The sequence below is a fragment of the Saccostrea echinata genome, unplaced genomic scaffold (genome assembly GCF_033153115.1).
Source record: "Saccostrea echinata isolate AGI-Se365-2 ecotype Australia unplaced genomic scaffold, CSIRO_AGI_Sech_v1 ptg000009l, whole genome shotgun sequence".
Lineage (NCBI taxonomy): Eukaryota > Metazoa > Mollusca > Bivalvia > Ostreida > Ostreidae > Saccostrea > Saccostrea echinata.
In genome coordinates this window covers 11,875,206-11,903,176 of record NW_026889758.1, presented here as the reverse complement: position 1 = coordinate 11,903,176, position 27,971 = coordinate 11,875,206, and the positions used below count along the sequence as shown (strand labels likewise).

At 34.4% G+C, this 27,971-nt stretch overlaps 1 protein-coding gene across 1 annotated transcript; it reads left to right on the top strand.

Annotated features, from left to right (window-relative positions):
- The first annotated feature begins 26 nt into the window (after nucleotides 1–26).
- On the top strand, nucleotides 27–27,859 carry LOC133182436 (uncharacterized). The gene is made up of 23 exons (XM_061317286.1): nucleotides 27–47; nucleotides 247–372; nucleotides 2,013–2,090; nucleotides 2,502–2,602; nucleotides 2,749–2,908; nucleotides 5,187–5,320; nucleotides 5,781–5,925; nucleotides 7,278–7,411; nucleotides 8,508–8,631; nucleotides 9,838–9,974; nucleotides 11,691–11,820; nucleotides 12,444–12,583; nucleotides 16,466–16,622; nucleotides 17,122–17,329; nucleotides 19,437–19,585; nucleotides 20,434–20,652; nucleotides 20,853–21,082; nucleotides 21,692–21,923; nucleotides 22,877–23,150; nucleotides 23,292–23,551; nucleotides 25,052–25,289; nucleotides 25,560–25,660; nucleotides 25,928–27,859. Exons 1-23 carry the CDS (start codon nucleotides 27–29, stop codon nucleotides 26,570–26,572), a joined length of 4,143 nt encoding a protein of 1,380 aa, XP_061173270.1. The 3' UTR covers nucleotides 26,573–27,859.
- Nucleotides 27,860–27,971: the final 112 nt, after the last annotated feature.

The following is a 27,971-nucleotide window of genomic DNA, read 5'->3' as shown; positions in this document are numbered from 1 at the left end:
TTAATTGTTCAGAAACGTAAAATAAAATGAAGGACAATTGTAAAACGGTAAGTATATATATCGCCTGAATGTGTAACAAAATGCAGCTCCTCCTTTGACTCTGCTGGTCGTGCCAGATTGCCCGCTATTACTTGCCTCTCTAATTCTTCGCTGAGTTGTCTGTATTTGTATTTTTTTATTCTTCTTTCAAAATGCTATTTTTCAAACTTAACTGTCTGAATTGTATGAAACTTGACGCGGATCCAGGATTTTGTACTAGAGGGGTGCAATTGGAAATCTAGGGGTCTTGGTATCGCCAAGGTTCAGATTCCTCCTCAGCGGTCAACTGAGGAAAGTGTCTCCAGAGGAGGACCTTGGGTCGAAGCCCGGATCGTAAGCTTCTAAGAACCAGCAATTAGAAAACCTTATTCTAAAACACAAATGACTGTAATTTTACCTTTTTTGTATGACAGTGAAAACTATATTTGATTTTCTTTTTTTTTGGGGGGGGGGGGTGTTAGAGCCCCCGCCTGAATCCGCGCATGTTAACAAAGGATCTGTACAACCTTTATTTAAAGATGCATGATTCCCTAAAGATTTTTTTGGCTGTCTTTTCATTCTAAAAGTAGTAAAATAAAGAAACATTAAAATAATTCTAAAATGTATTAAATTTTGAATCAAAATATATTAAATTAAATTAAATTTTAAGCTGGATTTCTGGAAATCGCCCAAATGTAGAGAGAGAGAGAGAGAGAGAGAGAGAGAGAGAGAGAGAGAGTGTGTGTGTGTGTGTGTGTGTGTGTGTGTGTGTGTGTGGTTATCAGAATTAACTGACATATTTATGTTATAAATATTTATGTCTGTCGTCTTTTTTATTTTGATCGGGATCGGACTCCATGATACTCAATTGACAACGGAGTATTGATACAACATGTTTATTTACTCATACACGTAACAGTATTGGCCGTCCTCCAGGTATTGCACTGACATTCGTGCACTGACAGTCCAATTGCTCATTTGCATGTGCTGCTTTTTTCATCTATGATGCTATCATATTAATGGGTTAACTGGGAATTTGTGAGAAATCAAAATGGTAAAAGCGATTGAAGTAATTTAGCATTTATCTTTTGAAATAACTCTAGCAGCCGTTAACAGGTTAAGATTCTTTTTAATGGTTATTTTTAGATATGATGCGTTTAAAATATTTTTTAAACTCAAAATGCTTAAAAACATGTACATGTAAATTTCTGAGTAAACCATTATCAAGTCTGGTACAATCACTAGATTTAGCTATGTAGCTTGAATTACCTACATAGCTCTATTTACCTACCTGAAATAGCTTTATTTAGCTACCAAATCAAACTTATTTCTTAAATTACCATTTTTCTCAGAAAGTGCAGAAAATTGCACTTTGATGCAGTGATAATTTTCAACTTTGAACTCATCTGAAAACAATTCATGAAAAAATCACTCTTGGAGATTTAATTGTCTTTTTCTGCGCAATTGCAATCAAAGTTCTAAAAGTTTTGGTGCTATATATAACAGTTAATGTGTGACCTAACAGTTACTTCTTGAGTGAAATAACAAAGAAAACCAGTTTTGATTAACATGAACACAATGTGAAGAAATCATACTTATCCAAGCCTCGTCGCACCCAAGGTGGTGTACAGTTACTCAAACAATGGAAATACATCCTTTCCTTATAAGTGTTCAAATGCAGCAATGTTAAAACTATCTCTGCTTTAGATTGCTTTTGAAATAATACCTAGAATAAATATTAGTAGACATTTACTTGCGATTTTTTTTCTTTTTAAACATGTTAAAATAAAAAGCAAAATTGTGAAAAATTGCCTTGAAATAGCTAAATAAAGCTACCTGAGGTAGGTAAATAAAGCTAGGGTAGGTAATTTTAGCTACGTAGCTAAATGTACTGATTGTACTGGACCTGATAATATTTGATACGTTTTAATGATCTGATATTGAAATGTTATAATATGCTTTACATTAATTTTATTTTATTTAAATTATTGCAGGCAAATTTAGTGAAATTGAAGTTCTCAAGTTTTGATTTTAAAAAGGACGAAGATGGTGCATTTGAGAACTTCTTGCAGGTAATGTCAAATTACCATTCAAATGATTGCATGGATGGTGTATCATATACACTCATTGCCAGTCAGATTGCAGATGCTGCTTGTTGTTTTAAATGCTTAAACCAGTTGACCAAACTCTCTTAATAATGAAAGTTAATACACAGTTACCAACAGTTATGCTTTTGTTGTTGCATTTGATTCTTGGTTTGCTACATAAGAAGCTGCAGCCCAAAATTAATGTAATTTCCTATAAGTTATTCATATAGGATGTCGAGACTTTGCCTCACTTTGGGGTGAAATCCAGTGTGATGGTAAATTCTTGCTGCAGCTGATGGATCTGCCATTTCTATATAATTGTTACATGTAAAATTCTTAAACTGTATGAAACTTAATATCAAATGTGCATTTGATTTTAATGACCAATATTGACAGGACCTTGAAGAAAAGGGTTTTAAACAACTTATTGGTGCATCAGACAAGCCAGAGGATGAAGATGAGAAAGTATACCCAAGACATGTCCAAGATCTCATAGAGTAAGTGTGGAATTTTATACTGAAGATCCAAGAACTTATAGAGAGAGTGGAGAGTTTTATACTTAACACATAAATTCCAGCTAGTAAACTTCTGGCAATCCAGAGTCTGTTTAAGATGGATATTGCTAAATGGTTTATATTTACAGAAAGGATGGGAAAACAACTGAAAAACTTCAGAAAGAAGTCATAGATCTATTTATTTTCTACCTTACAAAGCTGCCACATGTACCCGAAAAATACTTTGATGACTTAGAGTCAGCTCATAAAAGGGCATTAGAGATCATTGAAGATTGCTGTATATTCAAGGTACATCATTCCTCTCTCTCTCTCTCTCTCTCTCTTTCTCTCTGTGCATTGAATAATACATCTGACCTCACACATGAAATTCAGTGTAAATTTGTGACCCTTTTCTTCCTTTCTCATCTGCCCCCCTGATCTGTGAAAGAACTTGTGATAATCCTAGGAAAATGTAAACCCTCAAACTCAGATTCTCAATGTCAAAAGGCATGAATTGATCTCTTTTGGTAACTGACTACTGCAAAACTACGATTTTTTTTTTCAGTTGGTCTTTTATTGAATGTAGAATTTTAGATTTGTGAAAAAGTCATCTCCATTTTATTTATATATTTTTTTGCAAGGGGGAGGGGTCAGCACTGGCTGAGTAGGGGATACACATGTATACCCCACCCCTTGAATCTACAACTGGTTTATTGATGTTCATTGATGTTCATTCCATGTCTTTTGAGCAATCTTCATTGGATATGTCCTCCACCTACACCATATATAAATCCAACTGGCATGATTGCAACATCCAGGACTTAAAATCCAAATGTTGGCATTTTTTAATTATGTTTTATAAAACGATACTGCAATTTTTCAATGCAAATTTTGTCCAGCATTCTACCACATAGATAACAAATAAAGGGATGTGAATTAAAAAAAAATCAATCTTAAATAAAATTAAATTAATGATATTAAAGGTGCTGGAAAAAGGGGCCAAAGTATTCAGCTTAAGTGGAAACATCCTTAATTCTAGTTGTATGTTTGACCAGTTAAAAAACTGAATTCATTTTACAACAAAATGCATCACTAGACATGGTACAGGTGACATAGGTATCAAAATTATCATCAATCCACAACTTGATTTTATTACTTAACAGGGAAAAAAAAAAATTATATCCATCTGCCCTTTGTCGTCAACCCTTTCTAACTACTTCAGGAACAGCTCTTAATCTCCCCGTTTTCATTCTTTACATTTACTTTGATGGCATTATTTCAATCTTACATGTTATTACTGCAGGGCTCTGTCTTTGATTTCACTGTGATTATACTATCAATACGTTAGTTCATTTATTTATTTGCTTTAACAAGTTTATTTATGCCCTGCCATGAATATGGCCGGGGCATATAGTGTTTGTCATGTCCGTCTTCCGTCCTTCCATCACACATTGCTTTTAGCTCTGTTCAAAGCTCAGTTTCAAAGAAACTATCCAAGATATTTTTATCAAACTTCATATGCTGATAGATATTGATGAGGGCTATGCAATTGCATCAACATTTTTTGACTTTGACCTTTCCTTTGACCTTGACCTCACTTTTCTTAAATTAGTGTTTAGCTCTGTTTTAAAAATACCATTCAATATAGTGTTGTCAAACTTCATATAGTGATACATACTGATGAGAGCTATTCAACTGCATCAACATTTTTTGACCTTGACCTTTCCTTTGACCTTGACCTCACTTTTCTTAAATTAGTGTTTAGCTCAGTTTTAAAGATACCATTCAAGATATTGTAATCAAACTTCATATGTTGATACATACTGATGTAAGTTTTTCAACTGCATCAACATTTTTTGACCTTGACCTTTCCTTTGACCTTAAATTCATTTATTTTAAATCATTGTTTAGCTCAGTTTTTAATAAACCATTCAAAATATTTTTATTAAACTTAATATGCTGATACGTATTTGTGAGAACTATTCAACTGCATCAAAAACGGTTGACCTTGAATTTTCCTGTGACCATGACCTCACTTTTCTTAAATTTGCATTTTGCTTAATTTTAAAGAAACCATTTAAGATATATTTATGTAAGCTTATGCACTAATACATAATTTGGTAAAAATTTATCATCTATATGCAACTTTTTAGATTTCAATTTCAATTTTAAAGAAACTATTCAAGATATTCTCATCAAATCTCATACACTAATACAAATTTTCATTTTGCATTACTAATATACCCTCGGCAGGGCATTCTTGTCCTATGGACATATTTCTAGTTTTAATTTGACTCTAAATTCATCATAATATATACTGCTTCTCATCAACTTAAAATTGCTCGTTTTTTAAGTATGTCTGTAATTAAAATCCATATTCTTAAAAAATGAATTGAAAATAAGATTAAACTACTCAATATCATCTTTTCCAAGAACATGATTGGAAATTTAAATTGTTTATCCATTAATATTTATTTCTGTATTATTTTGGATAAAAATTACTCTTTTGTATCCCTTTACATACTACATTCATAACTGTTATTGAAATAAGTAAATCGATGTATTACTTTATGTACATAATTTCCAGGATCTGAAGGATTTAGAATTTCTGAGATCCATGTTTAAAACCCTCCAGGAGTTTATAAGTGAACCAGACTTTCCACAAAAGGATGAAATAGTGTATGTCACAAGGAAAGCAGTTAAGGAATGCCTAAATGTTTTGTAAGGATGATGTCATTTGTGTATTAGCTGTAACCGTGGTAACTGCCCTGCTAACTGATCTTAAAATCATTTCAGTTTTACATTTATATCCAGAAACATGCATTTTATCATATGATTGATATTCAATTGATTGAGGATTCATTTGGAGTGAAATTTGAAAAATTTGAGAAATGTCACTGAAGAAACTTAATAATCTTAAGAAAAAAGACTGCAAACTTTAAAATTATTAATTGTGGATTCTTGGTTAATCAAAATTTAAGGCTGCAAATAGAAAAGTAGAAAGGAAGTAAAAATTGCAACAAGTGTTAAAACTATTTTACATCATTTTAAACAATTGAGAGAAATCTTGAATGAAAACTACTTTTAAATTAGTTATAAATTAGAATATGCCAATATGTTATACATATTTCATATAATCAACTGTGGTATCGGTAAGTATGAATAAGATATTTCATTTCAGGAAAAGAGATAAACCACTTGATGTATATGATATGACCCTACAACTCTGGAAGGCTGTGGCCATTAGTCCTAATGTTGACAAGTTCCTTGACCTCATCATGACCTTTGATGAACTTACAAGTCATCTTAAAGAACAACACATTAAGGTGAACTTTGAACACTGACTACAACCAAAGATTGATGCATGAAGTTCTATCAAGTTTGAAATACATGTATAGATTATGCAATATGATTTAACAGGAATCATGATTTTAGATTCAATTTAGAAAGATTATTGAATTTTTAGTCACTTATTTGAGTGACTTTGCTGACTCATTGTTATCTGTTTTGACTATGGAGTGCTTTGAATGAAAATGTTGTGTTTTCCCCTCAGAAACTAATAAACTAAATTTAACCAGATCTGTAATAGCATCTTTAAATGAAGGGGACCCCCCTCCCAAAAATGAATTTCATATATCAACCCTCAGGAGCTTGAGCATAGGGCCAAAACTTCCCAACATGAATGAATTCTTGAAATCCCTATACTTTTATATAGCTAGCAGTTATACCAACAATGAGTCCTTTATCAAAGTTTTTAAAAATTGCTTTTCATATCCCCAGGGTCATGTGTTCATGCCATAAGGGGGGGGGGTGAGAGTTATAGTTGATGATAGACTGAGTTTACATAATACCTTCACTAAGAATCCCATGGAAATCAATGTTTCCATAGTCATGGTAATCAATTTAAAGTGCATAGTTGTAACAGTTCATATCCCTAGGGTCATGTGTTCATGCCATAAGGGGGGGGGGGGGGGGGGGGGTAGAGAGTTGTAGTTGATGATAGACTGAGTTTACGTAATACCTTCACCTAGAATCCCATGGAAATCAATGTTTTAGTTACAGTATATGGAGGCTTGTTTTCAAATTTAAATACATGTAACTGTACTTTGTTATTCTTGATGAAGTCTTTATGATGCAAGATCATTCCAACTCCTGTGGCTTTGACGCACCCAGTTGTGGAGTGATACTTTCCTATTGATATAACCAATTTGGACCTCTATTAAGGCCAAATCCTGGCCCCAGTAACCTGATTTTTTGAATAGATTTAATTCTGCATAGGGAAGCTTGCATATCACTTAGAAAAAATTGTGGCCCTGCTATTCTTGAGCAAATCCTGAAAGCAATGAATTGCAATGAATCAGCAAGTTCTAAGTTGAACTTAGACTACATAGGAATACTTGCACATAAATTGAAATCAGTTATGGACCTGCTGTTTTTGAAAAAAAAATTTGGATGTTGACCATATTCTTCCTCCTCCTCCTCCCCCCCCCCCCCCCCCAACACCAACACCAGTTATGCTTCTATTCTAGTCCTAGGATTTATGTTTCATATTTATTTTTAAATAGGACTCATAAACTTTACATGTTGTAGGTCACACTTTGTATGAGAGAAGTGTTTTGTGAAGGCTAATGTTGTGGTGGTCATGTACTTCATGACAATATATGATTGTCTTATTCAGAAAGAACCCAAGCTGTTTGAGACCTGGGCACCTGTGGCCCTAGAAGTATTGGAGAAAGGACTTCCATTGGTGAAGACAGGAAAAATCATGAGATCTATGATATATGATTTCAGAGATTATGCTAAACCTCAGAAGTAAGTGGAAATTCAAACCATTTTGATCTGCAAAAAATTCTGGCAGGCCTCTATGTGACCTATAAAATTAAGGCACCAACTGGCTCTTAATCAAAAAAATTCAGTTGCCACAGTAAATTTTTAGTCACCAGGAAAATTTTTAGGTGTCATGCAATGATTCTATCTTTCGTGTGAATTAATATTTATACAAGTAATCAATAAATTAATGTGAAAAAAAAACTTTCTTGTGTTGTTTACCAGCTCATAACTAAGAAAACCAGGTGTTAGGAAAAAACTTCAAACTAAAATCTGTAAATGTTTAAAAAATGGGTAGATTTTATCAGAATACTTTCATTAATTAAACTATTTTCCTCGTTTTCAGACATCAGTTTCTACTCAAACATTCTCTGATCTCTTTCAAATCAAATTTGAGAGCAGAAGTGATGATTTGCTGAAAACAATTGCAAAAAATCTGAATATGCAAATGTCCCCAATTACTATAATAATTTCAAGGTCAATACTGCCCTTTTCAAATTCAGATTTGAATAATAAAACTTTTTTTCATAAATAAAAGAAATGATGTAAAGTATGAGTTTGCACATGATTAGTCCCCTACCAGTGAAATCAGAGGGCACTACAGGTTTGCTCTCCATCTGTCCATCCATCTGTCTATTGGTCTCTCCCTCTGTCTGTCAGTCATACATTTATCTGATTTTTGTTATGTGAGTCTAACTTGAAGAGTTACAGATCAAGTTTGGATTTTCTTCCATTTAAATGATTTTTGACAAAATTATGGCCTTTTTAATGTTTAAGTGGAACCAGTTTACCCTTGCTGGAAGAGAACTAATATTGTTTGTGCAATACTCTCAGAATGCTTGTTCTTAGAGTCAGTCCACCTGAGGGCTCAAATTAGTATTTACTATATCTAGTCTTTGTTATATTTTCTAAATCTTACAGACATTTTCAGACCTTTGATTGGGTTGAGTGTCTATTTCTTCATTTAGTACATTTGACAGATTGGGCATGTCTTAGAGAACTTCGATCATGTATTATTTTTGAGTTTTCCTTTTTGGATTTCAGTCCTTTCAGGCCTTTGATTGTTATTTGTCTCCTGCAGGTCATATGACAAGCTGTGGATACCAATCTTAGTTAACTGTGTGAAGTGGCAGATTCCAGTTACAATGGAGGCAGCTTGTAGAGTGATTAGGGATGACCAATGGGTTCGCTGTCTAAATTGGAAGGTAGATCAATCCAAGAATTTTGTTCTTCTGAAATACATGTGATTATGGATGCTTTTCAGCTCGTATCATCAGAAGCTGTTGCATATACATATATATTAATATACTTTAATATCTTAATACCTAACCTGTTAAATCTTGACAACGTCTATCCAAAGCCATAACGGTCCTAACAATTAACGACTTTTCACGAGGCTTTCTAGAGCCTTGAATAGATTAAGGATTTCATATTAACTTACATTTATGCCTTATTATTAAATTAATATAAATGTGTATTTAAAAATGTGTAGATTAGTTGTATGATGAGTTCATGATGACTTTGATGTCGTACTGATATTTGTATAAGTATAAATTGATCCAGCAAGTTTATATATAGGATAAGTTGAATCTTCAGAATATGTTTTAATTAGGGATGTCAACGAATAGTCGACTATTCGACTATCAGTCGAATGGACCGACGATCGAATAATGAAACGACATTCGAATATTATTTTAACTAAATAAATGCAATAAATGAGTGATAGATGAGATGGAATTCTCATCAAAAAATGAGAAACAGTCTTTTCTCATATACAGTCGATAATTTTCCTCAACAAAAAACGGTAGATTTTCCATGTACGTATAGAAAGTACAGCAATTATAAATGCTTCACTACTGCGAGAATTAATTGTCAGTAACTGCCTGTGTTGTTTTTGTAATAAATTCACCAATATAATGGGCTTTGTTTGTAAAATTATTCATTGGACAATTATCTTTTGTTTTTTTAAGTTTGCTCAAATGCAAGGAATAAACCTGTTTTGATACATCGATAATTATTAAAACAGTGCACTTACATTTTATTTCATAATAAGCTTTAAAAAAAAATATCAGTTGGCAATTTTTTAATGCTTACTAAATAAAAAATTGACCGCATGTACAGGCCGATTTATGAATTCTATTTATGGAGAAATAATAAATTTTGGAGAATTAGGTTTCTAAATTTATTTCATAGAATCATGCTAATAGATCCACGCGTTACCTTGCATTAATTTTGATGTTACTTTTTAAATAGATTTAAGTAAAAAGGTTTCTGAGTATGTACCAATGAAGTATGAAATAAAATTTTATTTTCAGAAAATGTTCCGAATATTCGACTATCGTTCGAATAATGCAATTGAATGATCGACTAAGGAAAATTAATATTTTGACATCCCTAGTTTTAATCAACAGGAAAACACAAAGGCTGCCCAGGAAATTTTGCAGACATTGATTGACATGGATTTCGATAAGATCAGTGAAACAAATGAATTAAAAGAAATTGCAGATGTGGGAGGGGACATTGTGAATTACCTCATGGAAAAACTCAAGTAAGTGTGCTGAACAGGTCTTAGCAATTCATGTACAATTATTGAGGCAAAGTGTGCTGGTCAGGTCATGTGGCCTGTAGTTTTCTTAAACCATCAGAACAGATGTGTGCACCACTGTAGTTACTACAGCTACTGAATGATGAATGCAAAAGTAGGAAGAGAGGTCAAAGAAGAATAGCACGGACTGTGTGTGCATTTGTTGTTTGATTGAATTCATATTTTAATGATGTATGTGCAGAATAAGTGATACATAGAGTACACAGGCACTTGATTGGGTAATAACTGTTTTATCCCATAGTATATAAATAACACAAGGTATCCAGCTCCAAACCCCCTCCCCAGAATCACTCTCTTTTCTCTTTTACACTTTCCGGGGAAATGCAGTGGCAAACTTTATTACCACTGTCTTCTACGGTAATTTATCTACACAATCATATGTGGCATACTTGTCTTTATTTTCTTTTTTCTCTGTAAACAGCGTCAAAACTCTGCTCGCCAAGTGGAAAAGTCGAATTACACCATGAAATGGTATGTGCTAATCCCAGCAGAGATTTTGATTGGCTATAAATCTGTTTCTAAAATTACGTCGAAAAAATATTGTAGTGATTTTATGGAAAATAAGACGTAAACAAATTTATTTATTCACTGCAATATTCAAACACTGGAATTGAATTTTTAAACCCCCTCATTTTTCAATTTTGCTCTCTGCCCAGGCATGTGTAATAAGGTTTTATTATACATGCCAAAAGGGACTAGCATTGCTTATGCAATACAGTAAAAATGCTTGTTAAAGTATAATTATGACAGTTATCCTCTGTTTTTTGCAGTTATCCCTGTCAGTATAGATTTATGACTGCCACAGTTATCCACTGTTATAATAGTTAACTGTAACAGTTATCATCTGTTAGTATTGGTATAATTACCACTGTAACAGTTATCATCTGTTGATATTGGTATAATTACCACTGTAACAGTTATCATCTGTTAGTATTGGTATAATTACCACTGTAACAGTTATCATCCGTTAGTATTGGTATAATTACCACTGTAACAGTTATCATCTGTTAGTATTGGTATAATTACCACTGTAACAGTTATCATCCATTAGTATTGGTATAATTACCACTGTAACAGTTATCATCTGTTAGTATAGGTATAATTACCACTGTAACATATATCATCTGTTAGTATTGGTATAATTACCACTGTAACAGTTATCATCCGTTAGTATTGGTATAATTACCACTGTAACAGTTATCCTATCATTAAAGTATAACTACCACAGTTATCCTCTGTTATGAAAGTATAAGCTAACTACCACTGATATCATCTGTTACTTAGGTATTATTACGACAGTTATTCTCAGGAGATATCAATAGTAAAAAAGTTTTGTAAATCAAAGTGAAAATAAATCATACATACAGTAAAACTTGTCTAAACTTGACACCACTGGTTCCATAGAAATTGGATTAAACAACATTATAAACAATTGAATTTACGGGAAGGGACTTAAAGTTTACATTGTATTAGGCACAATTTCAGAATACATAACATCCGTATTAGACAAGTTTCATAATATTACATTTGCTGAGATATGTGAAGTTCTTCTCTGTGTGGAGTCAGGAGTGCATGGAATACTCTTACAAGATTAAAAAAAAAAACTAAACAGGATTTCATTAGCATATACTGAATGACTCTCACTTTAATTATGTATAGAATCTGCAAAGCCCATAAAAGTTGTGAGGTACTGGTAACAGAGCTGTGTATGAAACTCTTGGAGAAATATGACCTTGTGGAGGAATTATATAAACTGACAGATGAAGCTGCCACAAAGGTGTCACTAAAGGTGAGGAAATATATAAACTGACAGATGAAGCTGATATAAAGGTATGATTGAAGGTGAGGAATTATATAAACTGACAGATGAAGCCACCACAAAGGTATCACTGAAGATGAGGAATTATATAAACTGACAGATGAAGCCACCACAAAGGCATCACTGAAGATGAGGAATTGTATAAACTGACAGAGGAAGCCAACACAAAGGTAAGACTTAGGTGAGGAATTATATAAACTGACAGATGAAGGAGCCACAAAGGTGTCACTGAAGGTGAGGAATTATATAAACTGACAGATGAAGCAGCCACAAAATATCATTGTGGGAATTTACAGTGCCTACTTTTGACCCTTGAATGGCTTCAAAGACTTTTATAGAATATTGAAGTCACTTGACTGGGATTTAACAGTAGGCTATTACCCGAGGCCTTCCAGGTTGCAAGCTTGCCTATTTCAAATCCCCAGATATTTCAAAGGTAATAATCCCTGCCCCACTGATCTCAAGATAACAAGGTTTGACTGTATTTATATTACAGTAATATGTACTTATATTACATCACATCAAAGGTCTGATTGGTCAGTACCTGGACCACTTTATGACATTGATATTTAAACTGTATATTTATATTACAGTACAACAAAGATCTGATTGGTCAGTACTTAGACCGCTTTATGGCATTGTTGAAGAATGAAGATGTTCCTTGGGACAATACTTCACAGAGCTATCTGAGTTCTGTTTTCATCAGCTACCTTGTTGACTCAATTTATTATGAGTAAGTACACTCAGTCAGTCACTACCCAGTTTCATATCATACATTTAATACATGTATTTAATCTGAAAAAATAATCATTTTCACTATACATATATACAATTTAACTGTGGTACCTCAGACATTGATATCTCAAATACCATGGATATGATGTAGTGAATTGGAAGTCCCAACTACTTTCTCTTTATGTATTTTAACATCAATATCTTAAACACTAGGCTATCTCAAAGTTTTTAGGTCACTTGAGCCGAAGGCTCAAGTGAGCTTTTCTGATCAAAATTTGTCCATTGTCTGTTGTTGTTGTCGTTGTTGTAAACTTTTCACATTTTCATCTTCTCAAGAACCACTAAGCCAATTTCAACCAAACTTGCCACAAAGTATCCTTGGATAATGGGGATTCAAGTTTGTTCAAATGAAGGGCCACACCTTATTCCAAGGGGAAATAATTACGAAATTGTGAAAAATTTATTGCATCATTTAAAAATCTTCTGAAGAGCCACTGTGCTAGAAAATATGAAACTTATGTGGCAGCATCCTCAGGTAGTGCAGATTCAAGTCTCTTCAAATTATGACCCCCGGTGATAGGGTGGGGCCACAATGGGCAATCAAAGTTTTACTCAGGAATACATAGGGAAAATCTTTAATAAATCTTCTTCTCAAGAACAGCAAAGCCATGATTAGTCATATTTATATGGAAGCATCCTCAGTAGTGTAGAATCAAGTTTTTTTTTTTCAAATCATGACCCCCGGGGGTAGGGTGGGGCCAAAATGGACGCTCAAAGCTTTACATAGGAATATAGAGGAAAAATCTTTAAAAATCATCCTCTCGAGAATATCAAAGCCATGATTGGTCATATTTATATGGAAGCATCCTCAGGTAGTGTAGATTCAAGTTTGCACAAATTATGACCCCCGGGGGTAAGGCGGGGCCACAATGGACGAGCAAAGTTATACATAGGAATGCATTGGAAATTTTTTTTGAAAATCTTCTTCTCAAGAACATCAAAGCCATGATTGGTCATGTTATATGAAAGCATCCTCAGGTAATGTAGATTCAGATTTGTCCTAATCATGACCCCAGGGGGTAGGGTGGGACCACAATGAAAGTTCAAACTTATAGGGAAAAAAGCCACAGTTAGTCCATCTTCGCTAGCCAGGGGTTTCTGATCCACTACTCTCCTCATAAAACCCTTGGCATACGGTGCAGTCAAAAGTTGGGATTGTTTACGACACGTGATCTCGAATTTTCCAACATACGCACAAATTGCATCATCGACAAAAATAAAAGGCGTATTTGAAAATTTTAGTTTTTAAAGAATAATTAACAAGAAGATATCAAGCAATGTTTATTTGTTATTTATCGTGCAAATTTACATCTACAATAAGATTCCTGATCACAATATTTGTACATCAGCTTAAGATTGGATGACACCATATCTATTTATAGAGTGGCATGTTATCTTACAAATTGTTGTCTACTTGTGTTTTTCATTCCCGAGACTAAAAAATCATGATACATCCCGAAGGCAAATATCATCATTTAGAAAAGCAATTGCTGATTGGTCGAACGATGTCGATCAACTCCAATCACACTTCGAGAAAAAAAAAAACTTTTGACTGCACTGTATGCCAAGGGTTTGTGAGGAGAGTAGTGGATCAGAAACCCTTGGCTAGCGAAGATGCAGTTAGTCAAAGAAATATGCACTAAGCATCCTTAGTTAGTGTAGATTCAAGCTTGTTCAAATCATATCCCACTTTTAGAGGTAGGTTGGATGCATTTAAGCTTTTTATACCCCAAGCAACAAGTTGCAGGGGGTACAATGTTTTTGACCCGTCCGCAGTCATTCAGTCCTTCAATCCTATTTTTTTGTCAGCGCAACTCCTCATAAACCGCTGCACAGAATTTCATCAAACTTTGCAGATATTTAGGACACAATGTGTAGATGTGCATATTACCAGGAAATTCCGATTCCTTTATTTTTTCTGGGAATTTCGGCACTTTTCAACTTAGATTTTTGGCCATATCTTGAATATAGAGATGAACAGTTTGTCAGCGCAACTCCTCATAAACCACTGCACAGAATTTCATCAAACTTTGCAGATATTTAGGACACAATGTGTAGATGTGCTTATTACCAGGAAATTCCCATTCCTTTATTTTTTCTGGGAATTTCGGCACTTTTCAACTTCGATTTTTGGCCTTATCTTGAATATAGAGATGAACAGTTTGTCAGTGCAACTCCTCTTAAACTGCTGCACAGAATTTCATCAAACTTTACAGATATTTAGGACACAATGTGTAGATGTGCATATTACCAGGAAATTCCAATTCCTTTATTTTTGCCCTAAGAGTTTTGCCTATTATTGAAGAAACTTTCCAGTTAGGTAATAAGGAAATCCACTGGAATCAGCTTTTGTAATGAAATTTTATGTGAAATATTTTATGACCTTAAAAGACCCCTATTGATTTTGAGATCAAAATATTAATGACTTAACACACACACACACAAAATCTTGGATAGTTCTCACCCTCCCCCCCCCCCCCCCCCCCCCCTGAAATTGGTGCTTTGCCTTAAATAATTTCATAAGTACAGTATATAAACAAATTCATATGACTACATCATAATCTTGTTTCCATCAATTATTTAAATGTGTAAATTGTCATGTGTTGGACATTGACTTACACTCATTAACAAATCGAAATCACTGAGGAATTTAAATAACAGTTTGTCAGCATAACTCCTGCACTGAATTTCCTAAAACTTTGTAGGTATTTCAGACATAATGTATAGATTTGTATATTACCAAGAAATTTTGATTCCATTATTTATCTAGAAACTTCAACCCAGTTAAATTTGTGACATACAAAGATTTGAATGTCCTTATATGCAAGAAGTTTTGATGTGATGATTTTTTGCAAGTAATGCCCCTTTTTGAATTATACTGTGTATTTAAAATGCACTGTTCCATTCATTACGTGTTGCATTCTCAAGTTCTGGGAGAGTGTGGGGTATGTGAGCTTGCTCACTCTTTCTTTTATTAATACTGAACTGATTTCTGCTTTTTTCCTAGCCACAGTGCTCAGGTGAGTGACATGGCTGATGGGCCTCTTGTTTTTCTTGGTCCCATCAACTTTGAGGTAACAAGTCAAGTTTAGAATTGTCATTTTTCCATGACACAATCTAATACAGCACAAAATATTGAATACATTACGGATAACAGGCTTCATATTTGTTATACATTCAGTTTGAAAGAACAGCTAGGTATTCAAAGGCATTCAAATGGTTCTGTTAAGTTCTCTCAAAAGGCTACTTCTCCTACAGTTGTAGTCTGATTGCTATAAATCTTGCCACAAAAAGAGATTAGACCAAGGATCATTATTCTGTTTAATGCTGTAGCATTTTCAAGTGCAAGTGCTGCTTTTCTCTTCCTTTGTTATAAGTTTAAACCAGTAGAGCTACAGACTCATCAGAGACTTCTGGTTTTTATTCATTCTGGAATTTTCTTATCCTGTCAACAACTATTTTAATTGCATTAATACCTTCAATTTCAACAGATTTTGAAAATTCATCATTGATGTTGAAAATTTCTGGGGTGAAAAACTTTTCCCACCTACCTACTGGCCCAATTTTTTTTATCTTGAGTAGGGAGAGGGCAAATAAACATTATTTTAAAGTTGGCCCAATGTTCAAGTTTATCTTGGTTGCAAATATTATTGCAAAAAAAAACACACACATAAACTGTCTGTTTTGTTTCTAATCTGAGTTTTTGTTCACACTAAATTATATGATTATTAGAATAATGATGGAATACTGAAACATATAAAAAAAATTTACACTCTCTTGATTCTATAATATAAATCCTTTTCTTTCCTAATCATTTCAGAGACAAACAATTTAATGATTCGGAGGTGGACCAGAAAATGATTGACATGATTCTGTTCAGCATGGAGGAGGACCGGGAACTCTGTGATTGGTCCAATGGGCAACTTACCGTGTTTGGAATAATTGCCACAGATATTCTAACAAAATTTGTCAGTGCAGTGAGTGAACTGTTTTTCATGATGTCTTCCCCCTTATTGTCAAACAACTCCTACAACAGTTGTATGCACTAGGAATTAATATACTGGACTTTGATTAGTGTTTTTTTTTTCAACTGTGACATTAATGATAATTAATGATAATGTACCATATTTTCCCTCAGTGTGATATTAAAACTATATATTCCCATCATTCACTGATAAAACCCTGTATTATCCTCAGAGGATATTATTTTGATTGATTAATGTCATTAAAAGATATAAATTTATTATAACTTTCAATATATTGTAGACCATGTTGAATATTTGATATATGAAATATAGAACTACTGTATGACAGCAAAATCTTGAGAAACCTCTGCTAAACTTAGAAAACAAATGAAATAAGATACAATAAGTATGGCTGATCTTAGGTAATGAGCATTTTCCAGGGACTGTTAAAGTAATATATAGTACACCATAAACTAGGTCAAATATATAGGTCAATCTGTTTCCTCCTCAGAAACGGGACAGCAATACCCTCAGTAAGTTAAAGCCTCTGATCCCAAGTATCCAGCGTTTGATGTCCAATCATGAAGACGAGAGAGTTACTGAGCAGTGTGGGGATATCTTAGTTATGATTGGTCAACAAGCCTCACAAGTGCTGGACTCGGACCACATCGGGAACCTTATTGACCACTATATTGAAAATCCTGATGTACACATCATGGGTAAATTGATTGCATGATATTGATATCGTTATACAGTAGAACATGCTTATAATGAAGTGCCAGGGACAAACAATTTTGATTTCTTATAAATGTAGTTTGTTATATCTGTTTATTTTTCAAAAGGTTTTAAAACCACAGGGAATGAAAATCACTTCACTGTAAGCATGCATTCATTACAAGCATGTTTGCTGTAACCATGTTTTACTGTATACTTAAAAGCATGTACATGATGTACATGTATATGTGATGCATTTATTACTCATGTCTTCAGTTAGTCAGAAAGAGGACTGTCGTGATTCCAGATTCAAATACATGTACATGTAAGTATGAAGTGTTAAACATTCCCATCTTCTCAGCAATGGTTTCTCAATAACCACTGGGCCAGAAAAGATGAATTTATGAAAATTTCATGACATAGTGTATATTCATGTTTGTTCAAATCATGCCCCCCCCCCCCTCCCAGGGTAAGGTGGGGCAACAATAAAAGATCAAAGTTTTACATGAGAAAACAGAGAAAAAGACTATACAATCTTCTTCTCAAGAACAGCAGGGTCATGATTAGTCATGTTAATATGCAAGCATCCTCAGGTAGTGTGGATTCAAGTTTGTTCAAATCATGACCCCCAGGGGTAAGGTAGGGTCACGATAGGAGATCAAAGTTTTTCATAAGAAGCAGAGGGGAAAAATCCTAGGAATCAGTGAATGAAGTGATAACAGAAATAGAGTGATGTTTTTAAAATTTGGCTTATAAACCAGACTTACCAAACTTAACAGGGGTGAGTTGACTCTTAAGGATATTTCAAACATCAATGAGCAGGCTTTTAACATCATTCATAAAGATTATACCATGGTAACTATTTTAGGGCAGGTATTGAAATAGTTGTTGAAAATCACAATTTAGTCAAAAAGCTGAGGATGAATTGTCTAATGAACTGGGTTGGGAGACATATTATTGAACTTGGTGCAATGCCTAAGGACTACAAGCTTGTCAGCTTTGCCAGCACCCACTGCACCTACTTTATTGCATTGGAAAGGAGTTGTTTTCTGTGAATAATCTGCTTATACTCTCAGAAGTGCACACACACAGTCTTTATACAATTTTCCGCAAGGGTGCAATTCATATCAAAAGTGAATGAAGGAAGAAATACAATTACTTCAGGCAAAGACTCATTATTTCTTTGAAATACAGTTAAACCAATAACATCTCAGACATTGGTTGGTGGGACTGTTAGAAAACTTTGAGATATCTGAGAGTTTGTGATTACAAGGTTGAGATTTCTAATTACGTTTGATAAGGTTTGGGCCACTTACCTTAACTTCCTCAGGTATTAGACACAGCAATGTTAGATATACCAAAGTTTAGATGACTATTCTGATAATTTCCCTCTCATTGTACAAATTATGACCGTCTATTGTCTAACAGAGTATGAAGGTCATACTTGATTTGAAAATGCTTAATCAGTGAATGTATCATGATGCTGACTCAATCAAGGGCGATCATTTGAATATTTGTATTATGAAATTTGGTTAGGCCAAATATTCATAGGAAATCATATTGAAAGCTGATGCTGTTCATAGTATTTGCTTGTGGAATGATGGGATGATAGGTCATTAATCTAGGTCATTCGGACAAAATTACAACACTTCCAATCCACTAATATTGAAATAATTTGATGATTCATAGGTAGTGCCTTGAAATTCTCTAAGTACACAAATTTTAACACTACCATCGGCTCATGCATTCACCTCTGTCGTTGGCTCGCGTATATCACAGTGATAAGCACGAGAAATAGTGTGTTAGTTTTAATTCATTATAATTAAATGTCTGGGCTAATGATAGTCCATAAAGATAGACATTTACTTAATAGATCTAAAACTATTAGTTTAATTTGAAATAATCCTTGAAATGTTATATTTTTTACGTTATGTCAAAAGTTTTGACGTGAGCCCATTGCAGAGGTGTCTTGGAAAGGAACGAATGACAACTCTGCATAGGAGATTGAAATTTTAATTGGAAACCAACTACCAAGTTTTCAATTAATCCTTATGAAGATTATTAAACTTTATTTATTTAAAACTATTTCTGTCATTCTTTAAATTATTGCAGTGAATTTAGAAGCAGCATATGAAAATGGGCCTGAAGAATTTGCAAAGCGATTCAGTGATCTAGTGGAGGTGTTTGCCAAGGACAATCAGACAAACTGCTTTGTCATGCAGTGTCTCCTGTTAAAGAAGATTGCGGAAACTCAACCAGAGGTACAAAAAATATTCATAAAGTTCAAATGTTCAAAAGTTTTTACAGAACTGGTAATTGTATAATTATAGAAGAATAGAATTTTCATAAAAGAGTTTAAAGTAAAATAAAATTTGTTCCCTGCAATATATTGATCCATGAACTGGGCACCTGGCATTGAAAAAAGACAGAACCTAAAATCATAACATACATATAGAACATTACATGCACACAATTCCTCATAATCTGGTTATTTGTACACCATATTTGATCACTTGTTGGACTGGCCAAGAATGCCAGATTTTTGCCATCCAAAAAATGAGATAATTAGTGCTTATGGTGAACTTTATTTACAATGGTCGTCCATGGAAATACATCATCTCAAGCCACGGTCCGGAGTCCGCATATAGCTCTCTCCTACCCGTGGCTGCTTGATCACAAAAAGTGTCGTAATCTTGAATATTTAAGCCTCTATATTGTGACGTCATGTTCAGCCAACGACAATATTTGTTTCCATCGCAATTGAAATCAACAATTGTAAATGAAATGTTTCGTGTACTGCGATTGGGTATTGAAAGGTCGCATCAAAGTTCATTATCCGACTATGCTTTACTCGCATTGGTCAATATTTTAATGAGCTACGAAATATTCTTTTCTCATTCAAACACAGCCAGAATGGGAGAGGATGGTACATTTTTGGCCGTGGTTTGCGACGATGATGGAAATATGACCCCATCAAAATAAATACATCTACAGTAAAAGGTTTTGTGGGTTGTGACCACACCCTCATTTATTGTCTTTCTCTTTAGGTATTCACTCCCCATACTATGAAGCTGTTCTTTGATGTCCACTTTATTGTCTCTCTCTTTAGGTATTCACTCCCCATACTATGAAGCTGTTCTTTGATGTCCACTTCATGGACTTCACAGCAAACAGTCAGGTGTTGATCTTCATGGACATACTGTCCAAATCACAACCTGCCCTTTTTGGGCCCTTCATCCCTCACCCCCTGCTGAACCCCAAACTGATGTTGGACACTATGGCCAGCTACCAGATGAACATTGTCACTAGGGCTGCTGCTGTCTGTAAGGTGAGTGTTAAAAATTATTATTCTGTGTCGTAAAGGTATCATGGGGTAAAACTCAGGTTAAAACTCACGCTTTTTAAAAGTTTTGTGTTATGAAAGATTTCCATAGATCAGCATTATCTTCCAAAATGATGTGAAAAAAATAATTTTTGTTTTGTATACCTTGAGAAGTTTTCAAATTTTAACCTTTTTTTCTTTAAAAGGACTGCCAGAAGCCAGTTTTTGACTATTTCATAGAGAGACTAAAGAGTTCCACTGACCAGCATGTGTTATATGCTTGTATAATGGGTCTGAGAGAGATGCTGGAGATTTGTGGTCCAGACTTTTTCACAGAGGAAGTCAAGGCAGAAATAGAGAAACAGAAGACAAATGCTCCTGCTAAATATGTCAAAGATGTGGCTCAGGATCTCCAAGATGAACTGGCAGGAAGAAGGTTAGCTTTCCAGTAAAAATTATCTAGTGGAATCATCAGTTAATTTCTTTTTCTAAAGTTGGGGATGGTTGACCATTCATTTTTTGCTCTCAAGACTTAATTCATTACTGTTGGTACAGATTTATAAATTTTGATCTACAGAAAAATACACATTATTACAGTTATTAGTGTTTTTCTTTTGATTTTGTAGGTCACCTTAATCTCTTCAGTGACAGTTTGTAAATTTATATGTAAACATCTTAATGTAGTTTTTGTGTATTCCAACTCTGATGCCTACATTTTGAAATTTCTACAGAACATATTTCATTGTTGGCTTGATGGGAAGGTTTTCCTCACTTGGCAGCCATTCTGAATTTCTTCTGATTAAAATTTACCGGTAACAATCTTTCCCCATATAATCACTCAGGTAACAAAATCAGAAAGTTGACCTTGTTGGAAAAAGAAATTCAGAATGATGGCTAAGTGATTCATATTTTTAAAATTTTATGTTACGGCTTGTTTAGTACTGCATGTGTTATAATATTTCCTAAGATGTAGATGAGATGACCTTTTCAAAACTAAAAACACTGATAAAAAACATTAATTTTGATTGATTGATTATTTTTTTAGTTTGGAAAAAGTATCTAAGGATGTTGACACCCATAAAGAACAGATAGAAAAAGTGGAGATAGGTGTAGCAGGTACAAAGGTTGTCCTTAAGAAAGTCCACAGAGACGTCAAACAACAGGGTAAAGAGATTGATGGGATCAAGACAGACTTAGTGGAGGTTAATCAGAGGGTGGACATTGTTGAAGGTGACCTTGAGGACACGAATCTGAGGGTCGATGAGGTAGATAAGAAGGTAAGTCTGAATTTTCAGCATCAGTGACCGGCTTGTATAAACCTTTGATTATGATTAAAAAATGAACTCCTATCATAGTACTTGCCCTGTGTCAGAAATTAATCTTCATGGTGAATTTTAATATACATGTATAATGAACATTTTTTTCATGGATAAGCATTGAGTCCTCTGGCCACTGTATAGAAGGGGTATATGTACATGTATTTGTGATTTAGATATAATTTTGTGGTAGCATGGCCTCTTTTTTGGGTGAAATTTGTTCCATTTTACAATGCGGTATAGGTCAACTGCCTTGGAAAAAAGCAGTTTGTTTGTGAATGCATTTTACTTGTTTGCATTGTATAAGTGTATTTACAAAGTTTGTCAATATACATACGATTGTAAGAGGACAACAGTAGTAGCAGTGTTGATTGTGGAGTTATACCTGTCATGTTTACAGTGTGGTATCAATAGCTCTGGGGGAGAGTTGGCAGCTAAGAAAGATGTGGCTGAGTTACAGGAGATTTACAAAAACCAAGACATATCTGCTTGCTTTGCTTTGCTACAATTAAATATGGAGGAACAGATTACCTCTGTTAAGAGAGATGTCCAATCCCTTTCAGAGAGACTTGAGAAACTAGAAAATTCTGTTCAAGTTTTAAATGAGAACCTTTCAGTTGCTCCAGTGAATGAAACGAATGTTTTTAGGACAGATGAAGAAATTCAGGGAGACGAGTGACACAGTTTGCCTGTGTAGCCCGCAATAATGCAAAAAATTCTTCTGTTTTTGATTGTTCATGTAAAAGTTTATAGAAGATATTAGACAGTTACAGGCTAAAAACAGTGGTATATAATTTTCAACACTTTTAAAGTGTGATCATGTGAATGTTGAGGATCAACTCTATGGAAAATGTGTGTAAGACTTCAACATTGAATCTGTAAAATAATTTATGAGTGGGAACACTAAATTTCAGACAATGAGTAATGCACCTACTTGGTCACGAGATGTCACAAAATTGTTGAACCCAGAATCTGAGCATGACTGGAGACTCCTGGCAAGTCGCCTTGGTTACAGTCCAGATGACATCAGAGGCTGGGCCACCCAATCAGATCCCTGCATGGCCTTGCTGAGTGAATGGTATGCCACACACAAAACATTTGAGGCATCTAAAGGTGTGCTGAATATCCTGCAGGAGATGAATCGTTTGGATGCTGCCATTATTGTGGAAAATGCCATGAAAGCTGCAGGTCTGATACACATTTTCAAACAAAATTTAATGTAAAATATTCCAAAAAATATCCAATATACTCATCAGTAAATTAGTATGGTCTATCATGTTGTCACACTCAGTAATTTGAACTTTGTGTATATGTTATTTCTTCTTCCAGAGGGGGTTGTTGCAGATGAACCAGTGGATTACCCAGAACCCCCTGAGATCTTTCTTAGTTACCAGTGGGGTCACCAGAATGAGGTCAAACTCATCAGTAGACACCTGGAGATGGCGGGATATAAATGCTGGATGGATGTGGGGCAGATGGGGGGTGGGGATAAGTTGTTTGAGAAGATTGATTCTGGAATTAGGGCGGCCAAAGTTGTCATCTCTTGTGTGACGGAGAAATATGCAAAATCACCCAACTGTAACAGAGAGGTTGGCTTAAATAATGTATAATTATCAAATTTAGAACAAGTAAAAGATTTAAAGCTAATGAAAACATTTACTATCATATGTATTTAGCCATCAGTAATTTAGGGGAAGAAAAAATATAAAACTTATGAGACAATTTACTACTAGTATCATAAGTTTTTAGCTCACCTCTACACACTCAAGATGAGTTTATGCTATACCCATGGCATCAGCGTTAGAGTCGGTGTTCCTGTTTAAGTTTTATGGGCAAGTCCATTCCCAAGTAACTATAAGTCTTTTGTGACCAAACTTGCATTCATGATATATCTAGGGATGGACACTACTACACACACTGCTGTATCTGACCTACATTTTTAGATGAATGACTAGGTTAAAGTTTTTAGAGCAGGTCCATTTCCAAATAACTATAAGCCCTGCGGTGACCAAACTTGCAACATAGAGATGCACATTATCAGAATTGCTTCAGATTCTGAATGTGACCCATATTTCCTCATATCTTATTAATGATGTTTCAGTTACTGGAACAGGTCCATTCCCTAATAACTACAAACCCTATGATTACCAAACTTGTAACCTTGGATGTTGCATGTAAGAATACACAAACAAACAAGCATTCTGAGAGTATTGCATTAGCAATACTAGTCCTCTACCGGCAAGTGTAATATGGTTACTGTTAAAAATTGAAAATGCCATAATTCCGTCAAAAATCAATGAAGTGGGACAAAATCCAAACTTGATCTAAAACTCATCAAGGTAAAGTCACATACCAATAATCAGCTCAATATCTGCAAACTTGTAGAAAAAAATTGCGGAAAACCCTGAAAAATTGAAAAGGTCGTAATTCTGTCAAAAATCAGTGAAGCAGAACGAAATGCAAACTTGATCTGTAACTCATCAGGATACACACACATACCAAAAATCAGCTCAATATCTGCAAGCGTTTAGGAAAAAAGTGCAGAAAACCAAATGGGACAGACAGACAGAGGGACAGCTAGACAGACAGACGGACGGACAGACTCAGAGGAAACCTATAGTCCCCTCTGGTTTCACCAGTAGGGGACTAACAAGCAAAGGATGGTGGGTTTGACCTACATTTTCCAGATGAATGACCATGTTGAATTTTTTGGAATAAGTCCAATCCTATGTAACTACATGTATATACCTTCCGGTGACCAAACTTGCATGGATGATGCATCTAGGGATGCACACTACCAAAACATTAATTTGATGAGAGACTTTTCTTGATTTATTGATAACATTCATTGAGGTGAGCTTTGTAATCTTCCATTACCTGTGTTTTTTATCTGATCAAATTAAATATTCACTGATTGATTCAAATTTCTGAGGTTCAAAATCACATAATATACAAATGTAGTATAAGAAGGAAGATCTTTACTTACTCTTTGAGTTATCTTAGAGAATAAAAATTGGTAAAGTATCATGCAGATAAGAACTGTTATATCTTTGATATAAGCTTTTTCTATTTATATATTTTAAATTTAGGTCAACCTGTCAGTCAATCTTGGTAAACCTATGATCCCACTTCTGTTGGAGAAAATGCCCTGGCCACCAACGGGTTCAATGGGACCAATCTTCAGTGAGTATCTGTTCATCAGATTTTTCCAAAGACCAGGGGAGGAAACCAAGGATGATCGAATCTGGCCAGCTGCCAAGTTTACAGAACTTCTTATGCAGCTCAACTGTTTAAAAGTGATGCCAGATGAGAAAATAGTATCCAAAGGTGAGTCACTCATGTTTATTCTGTTTCATTCTAAGATTAATAGTCCTTTAAGGCTTTTGATTACCTCACCTTAATTATTGATGGGGTATTTTTTGATACCTTATAAAGTATTTTATTGAGCAATGAGATCTTAACTTCATCTGTGAGTTTACAGCTTTGTTTGTTGATTTTACTGCCTATAGTTCATGTTCTTTCACTTGTACATATAGCTTTTCTCCATGTATAAGTTACATGTATAAGTAATCTTTCTTGTGAATATGTTTTCATCAGAGTACAAGAATTGGTGGATCCCAGTGATAGAGAATATTGTGATCCCAAAGAAGACACAGGACAAAGCCAATAAGACATCTGTACCCACTAACAAACCACTGGTACTATCACTTTTCATATGTCAGTATAACTTTTAATGTTTTTCTTCTTCTTTTTTTGGTATCAAACATGAATATAATGCAAGTTGCTAATTTCGGCATTTTTTTTTTTAGTTTTATAACTCGATGAAAATCAAATAATGTTACTAAGTACATGACTGTATAACATTCTCTGCATTTGATAGGGAATATATAGTACTCATATGCACAAGTGTTTGATTTGGTCATTCTTGTTACCAACATGTATGTGTTTTAAATGTCTCCACTCAGGAAAAGATTACGTCCCCCGACATATTCATCTCCTACCAGTGGGGAAAACAGAAGGAGATATCAGCTCTGTTTCAGAGACTGACCAGTCTGGGGTTTACCTGCTGGATGGACATCCATCAAATGGGTGGAGGGGATTCCCTGTATGACAAGATTGACCGTGGGGTCAGAGGTTGTAAGGTTGTCTTGTCTTCAGTTACCACCAAGTATGCTTTGTCTGCCAACTGTAGGAGAGAAGTCAGCCTGGCTGATGCTCTGAGGAAACCTATCATCCCCATGTTGATGGAGAAAATAGACTGGCCCCCAGGTGGACCAATGAGCATGGTTCTTACACAACTATTGTATGTTAACTTCTCAAAGGATGAGTCCATTCAATTATCATGGGAGGGAAAATGTTTTGATGATCTTTTGAAGAAGATCAGAGAGTATATTCCAGAGGGGTTTCAAGAAGAAAGTCAAGGACGTAATGAAACAGAAAAAGTTCAAAATCAGCAGCTTGTCCAGAACCAGGAAGCATCATCGGATGGTCATATGACCAAGACTGTGACCAATGACAAACCACAGGAAGTAAGGACTGAGCCAATCAGCACTGACTCTGCAGTGGAGGATGTCCCAAAAAAGAAATCATCAACATGTATAGTGCTGTAACCAGGCAAATTAACTATTTTTATCAATTAGTGTAATGAAAGGGTTTACTTAGAAAAGATGACTAGTATCATGTGAGTAGGTTTCTGCAGGATGCTTGCAAATTTTTATGTAAAATCTTATATTTGCAGAATTTGTTAAGTTTTATTTATTTATTCATTTATTTTTTAAATATATAGAATTTGTTAACACTGTTTTTATTTTGTTATGAAATTATTTACATGCAGTATCTTTACTCATCCGTCCATATACACATACATGTCCATTTACAGATGTCTGTACTATAGTGTAACAAATTCCTGTCCAATTGTCTGACACTAGTATCTTTACAGCATGGCTGAGTATTTATGAGCCTTGTGTTTATTTGGAGAAGCTAAACTTCAAGTTTACCAAGTTTCGCACTCTACCTGTTAATTACCATATTTATCTTTTTGTGAACAGGTAGTTTCAAGTTTACATTTTGTATTGTCTAAACTGTATTTTGCGTGATAATACTAAAAGTATAATGCGATGCAGAAAATTGCCCATATTTCACATTTCAGTTCACTACATGTACATGTAAATTGTAGGTTTAAATAGGGCTGATGGGAGTTAGTGCCATTACATATGTATTATAATATTAGCATTCTATCATGATTGGGTGTGGAAATTTAACCAAATCTAATCAAATCAAAATGCATTCTTATTACAGTGGAAGTTGATAGATAATTAGAGATATGCATCAACATGTCATATGTAGGTTTAGTGGTATTAGGGAATAACTGCAAATCTTGTTAAAATCAAGCACATTGTTGTTGTTAATTTCAAAATAAATGTTTAGACATTACCTTGAATTAAAGATGTGAAAGAGTCCTTAAAACATCAAGTCCCTTAGATATTGTTTTCATCAAAATACAAGCTTGTTTGTTTCCCAGGAAGCCAACCTATAAATTTTTGTGTGCTTTACAAATAAACCAAGTACTTTTTTGTTACTACATGTACTAGTTATTTTTTCACAAGAATACTTATACTGTTGTGCATGTAAGCCTTCAGGGGCATTTTAGGAATAAGTTTTGTAAAAGTAAATGGAAACAACATTTCATGTCATTTTTGTTTCAGCTTTGTTAAAATTACACTGCATCAAAGTATTATTCTGCAGTTGTTTCTGATGTTTAGAATTTGACCAAAATGTTGGAGTGTGAGATTCTTGGGCATGGAATGGAAACTGACGAATTCTAACAAATAAGAGGTGTTTTTCCCTTGATTTTAGGATAATACAAACTAAATTTCAAAAAAAAAAAAAATTCAAACGGGGGGGGGGGGGGGGGGGGGGGGGGGGCACGCCTGGCGTGCCGGTGCTGGATCCACCTTTGGTAAATGCAAATGCTATAATAAAATGCAGTGTTTTTTCCAATACATCTAT

What these genes read in the sequence shown, in the direction of transcription:
- LOC133182436 (XM_061317286.1), top strand. Translation starts at nt 27, where the DNA reads ATGAAGGACAATTGTAAAACG. An exon ending in TCCTGATGTACACATCATGG is followed by an intron (nt 17,330 to 19,436) that starts GTAAATTGATTG and finishes AAATTATTGCAG; the next exon opens with TGAATTTAGAAGCAGCATAT. An exon ending in GATGAACTGGCAGGAAGAAG is followed by an intron (nt 21,083 to 21,691) that starts GTTAGCTTTCCA and finishes TTATTTTTTTAG; the next exon opens with TTTGGAAAAAGTATCTAAGG.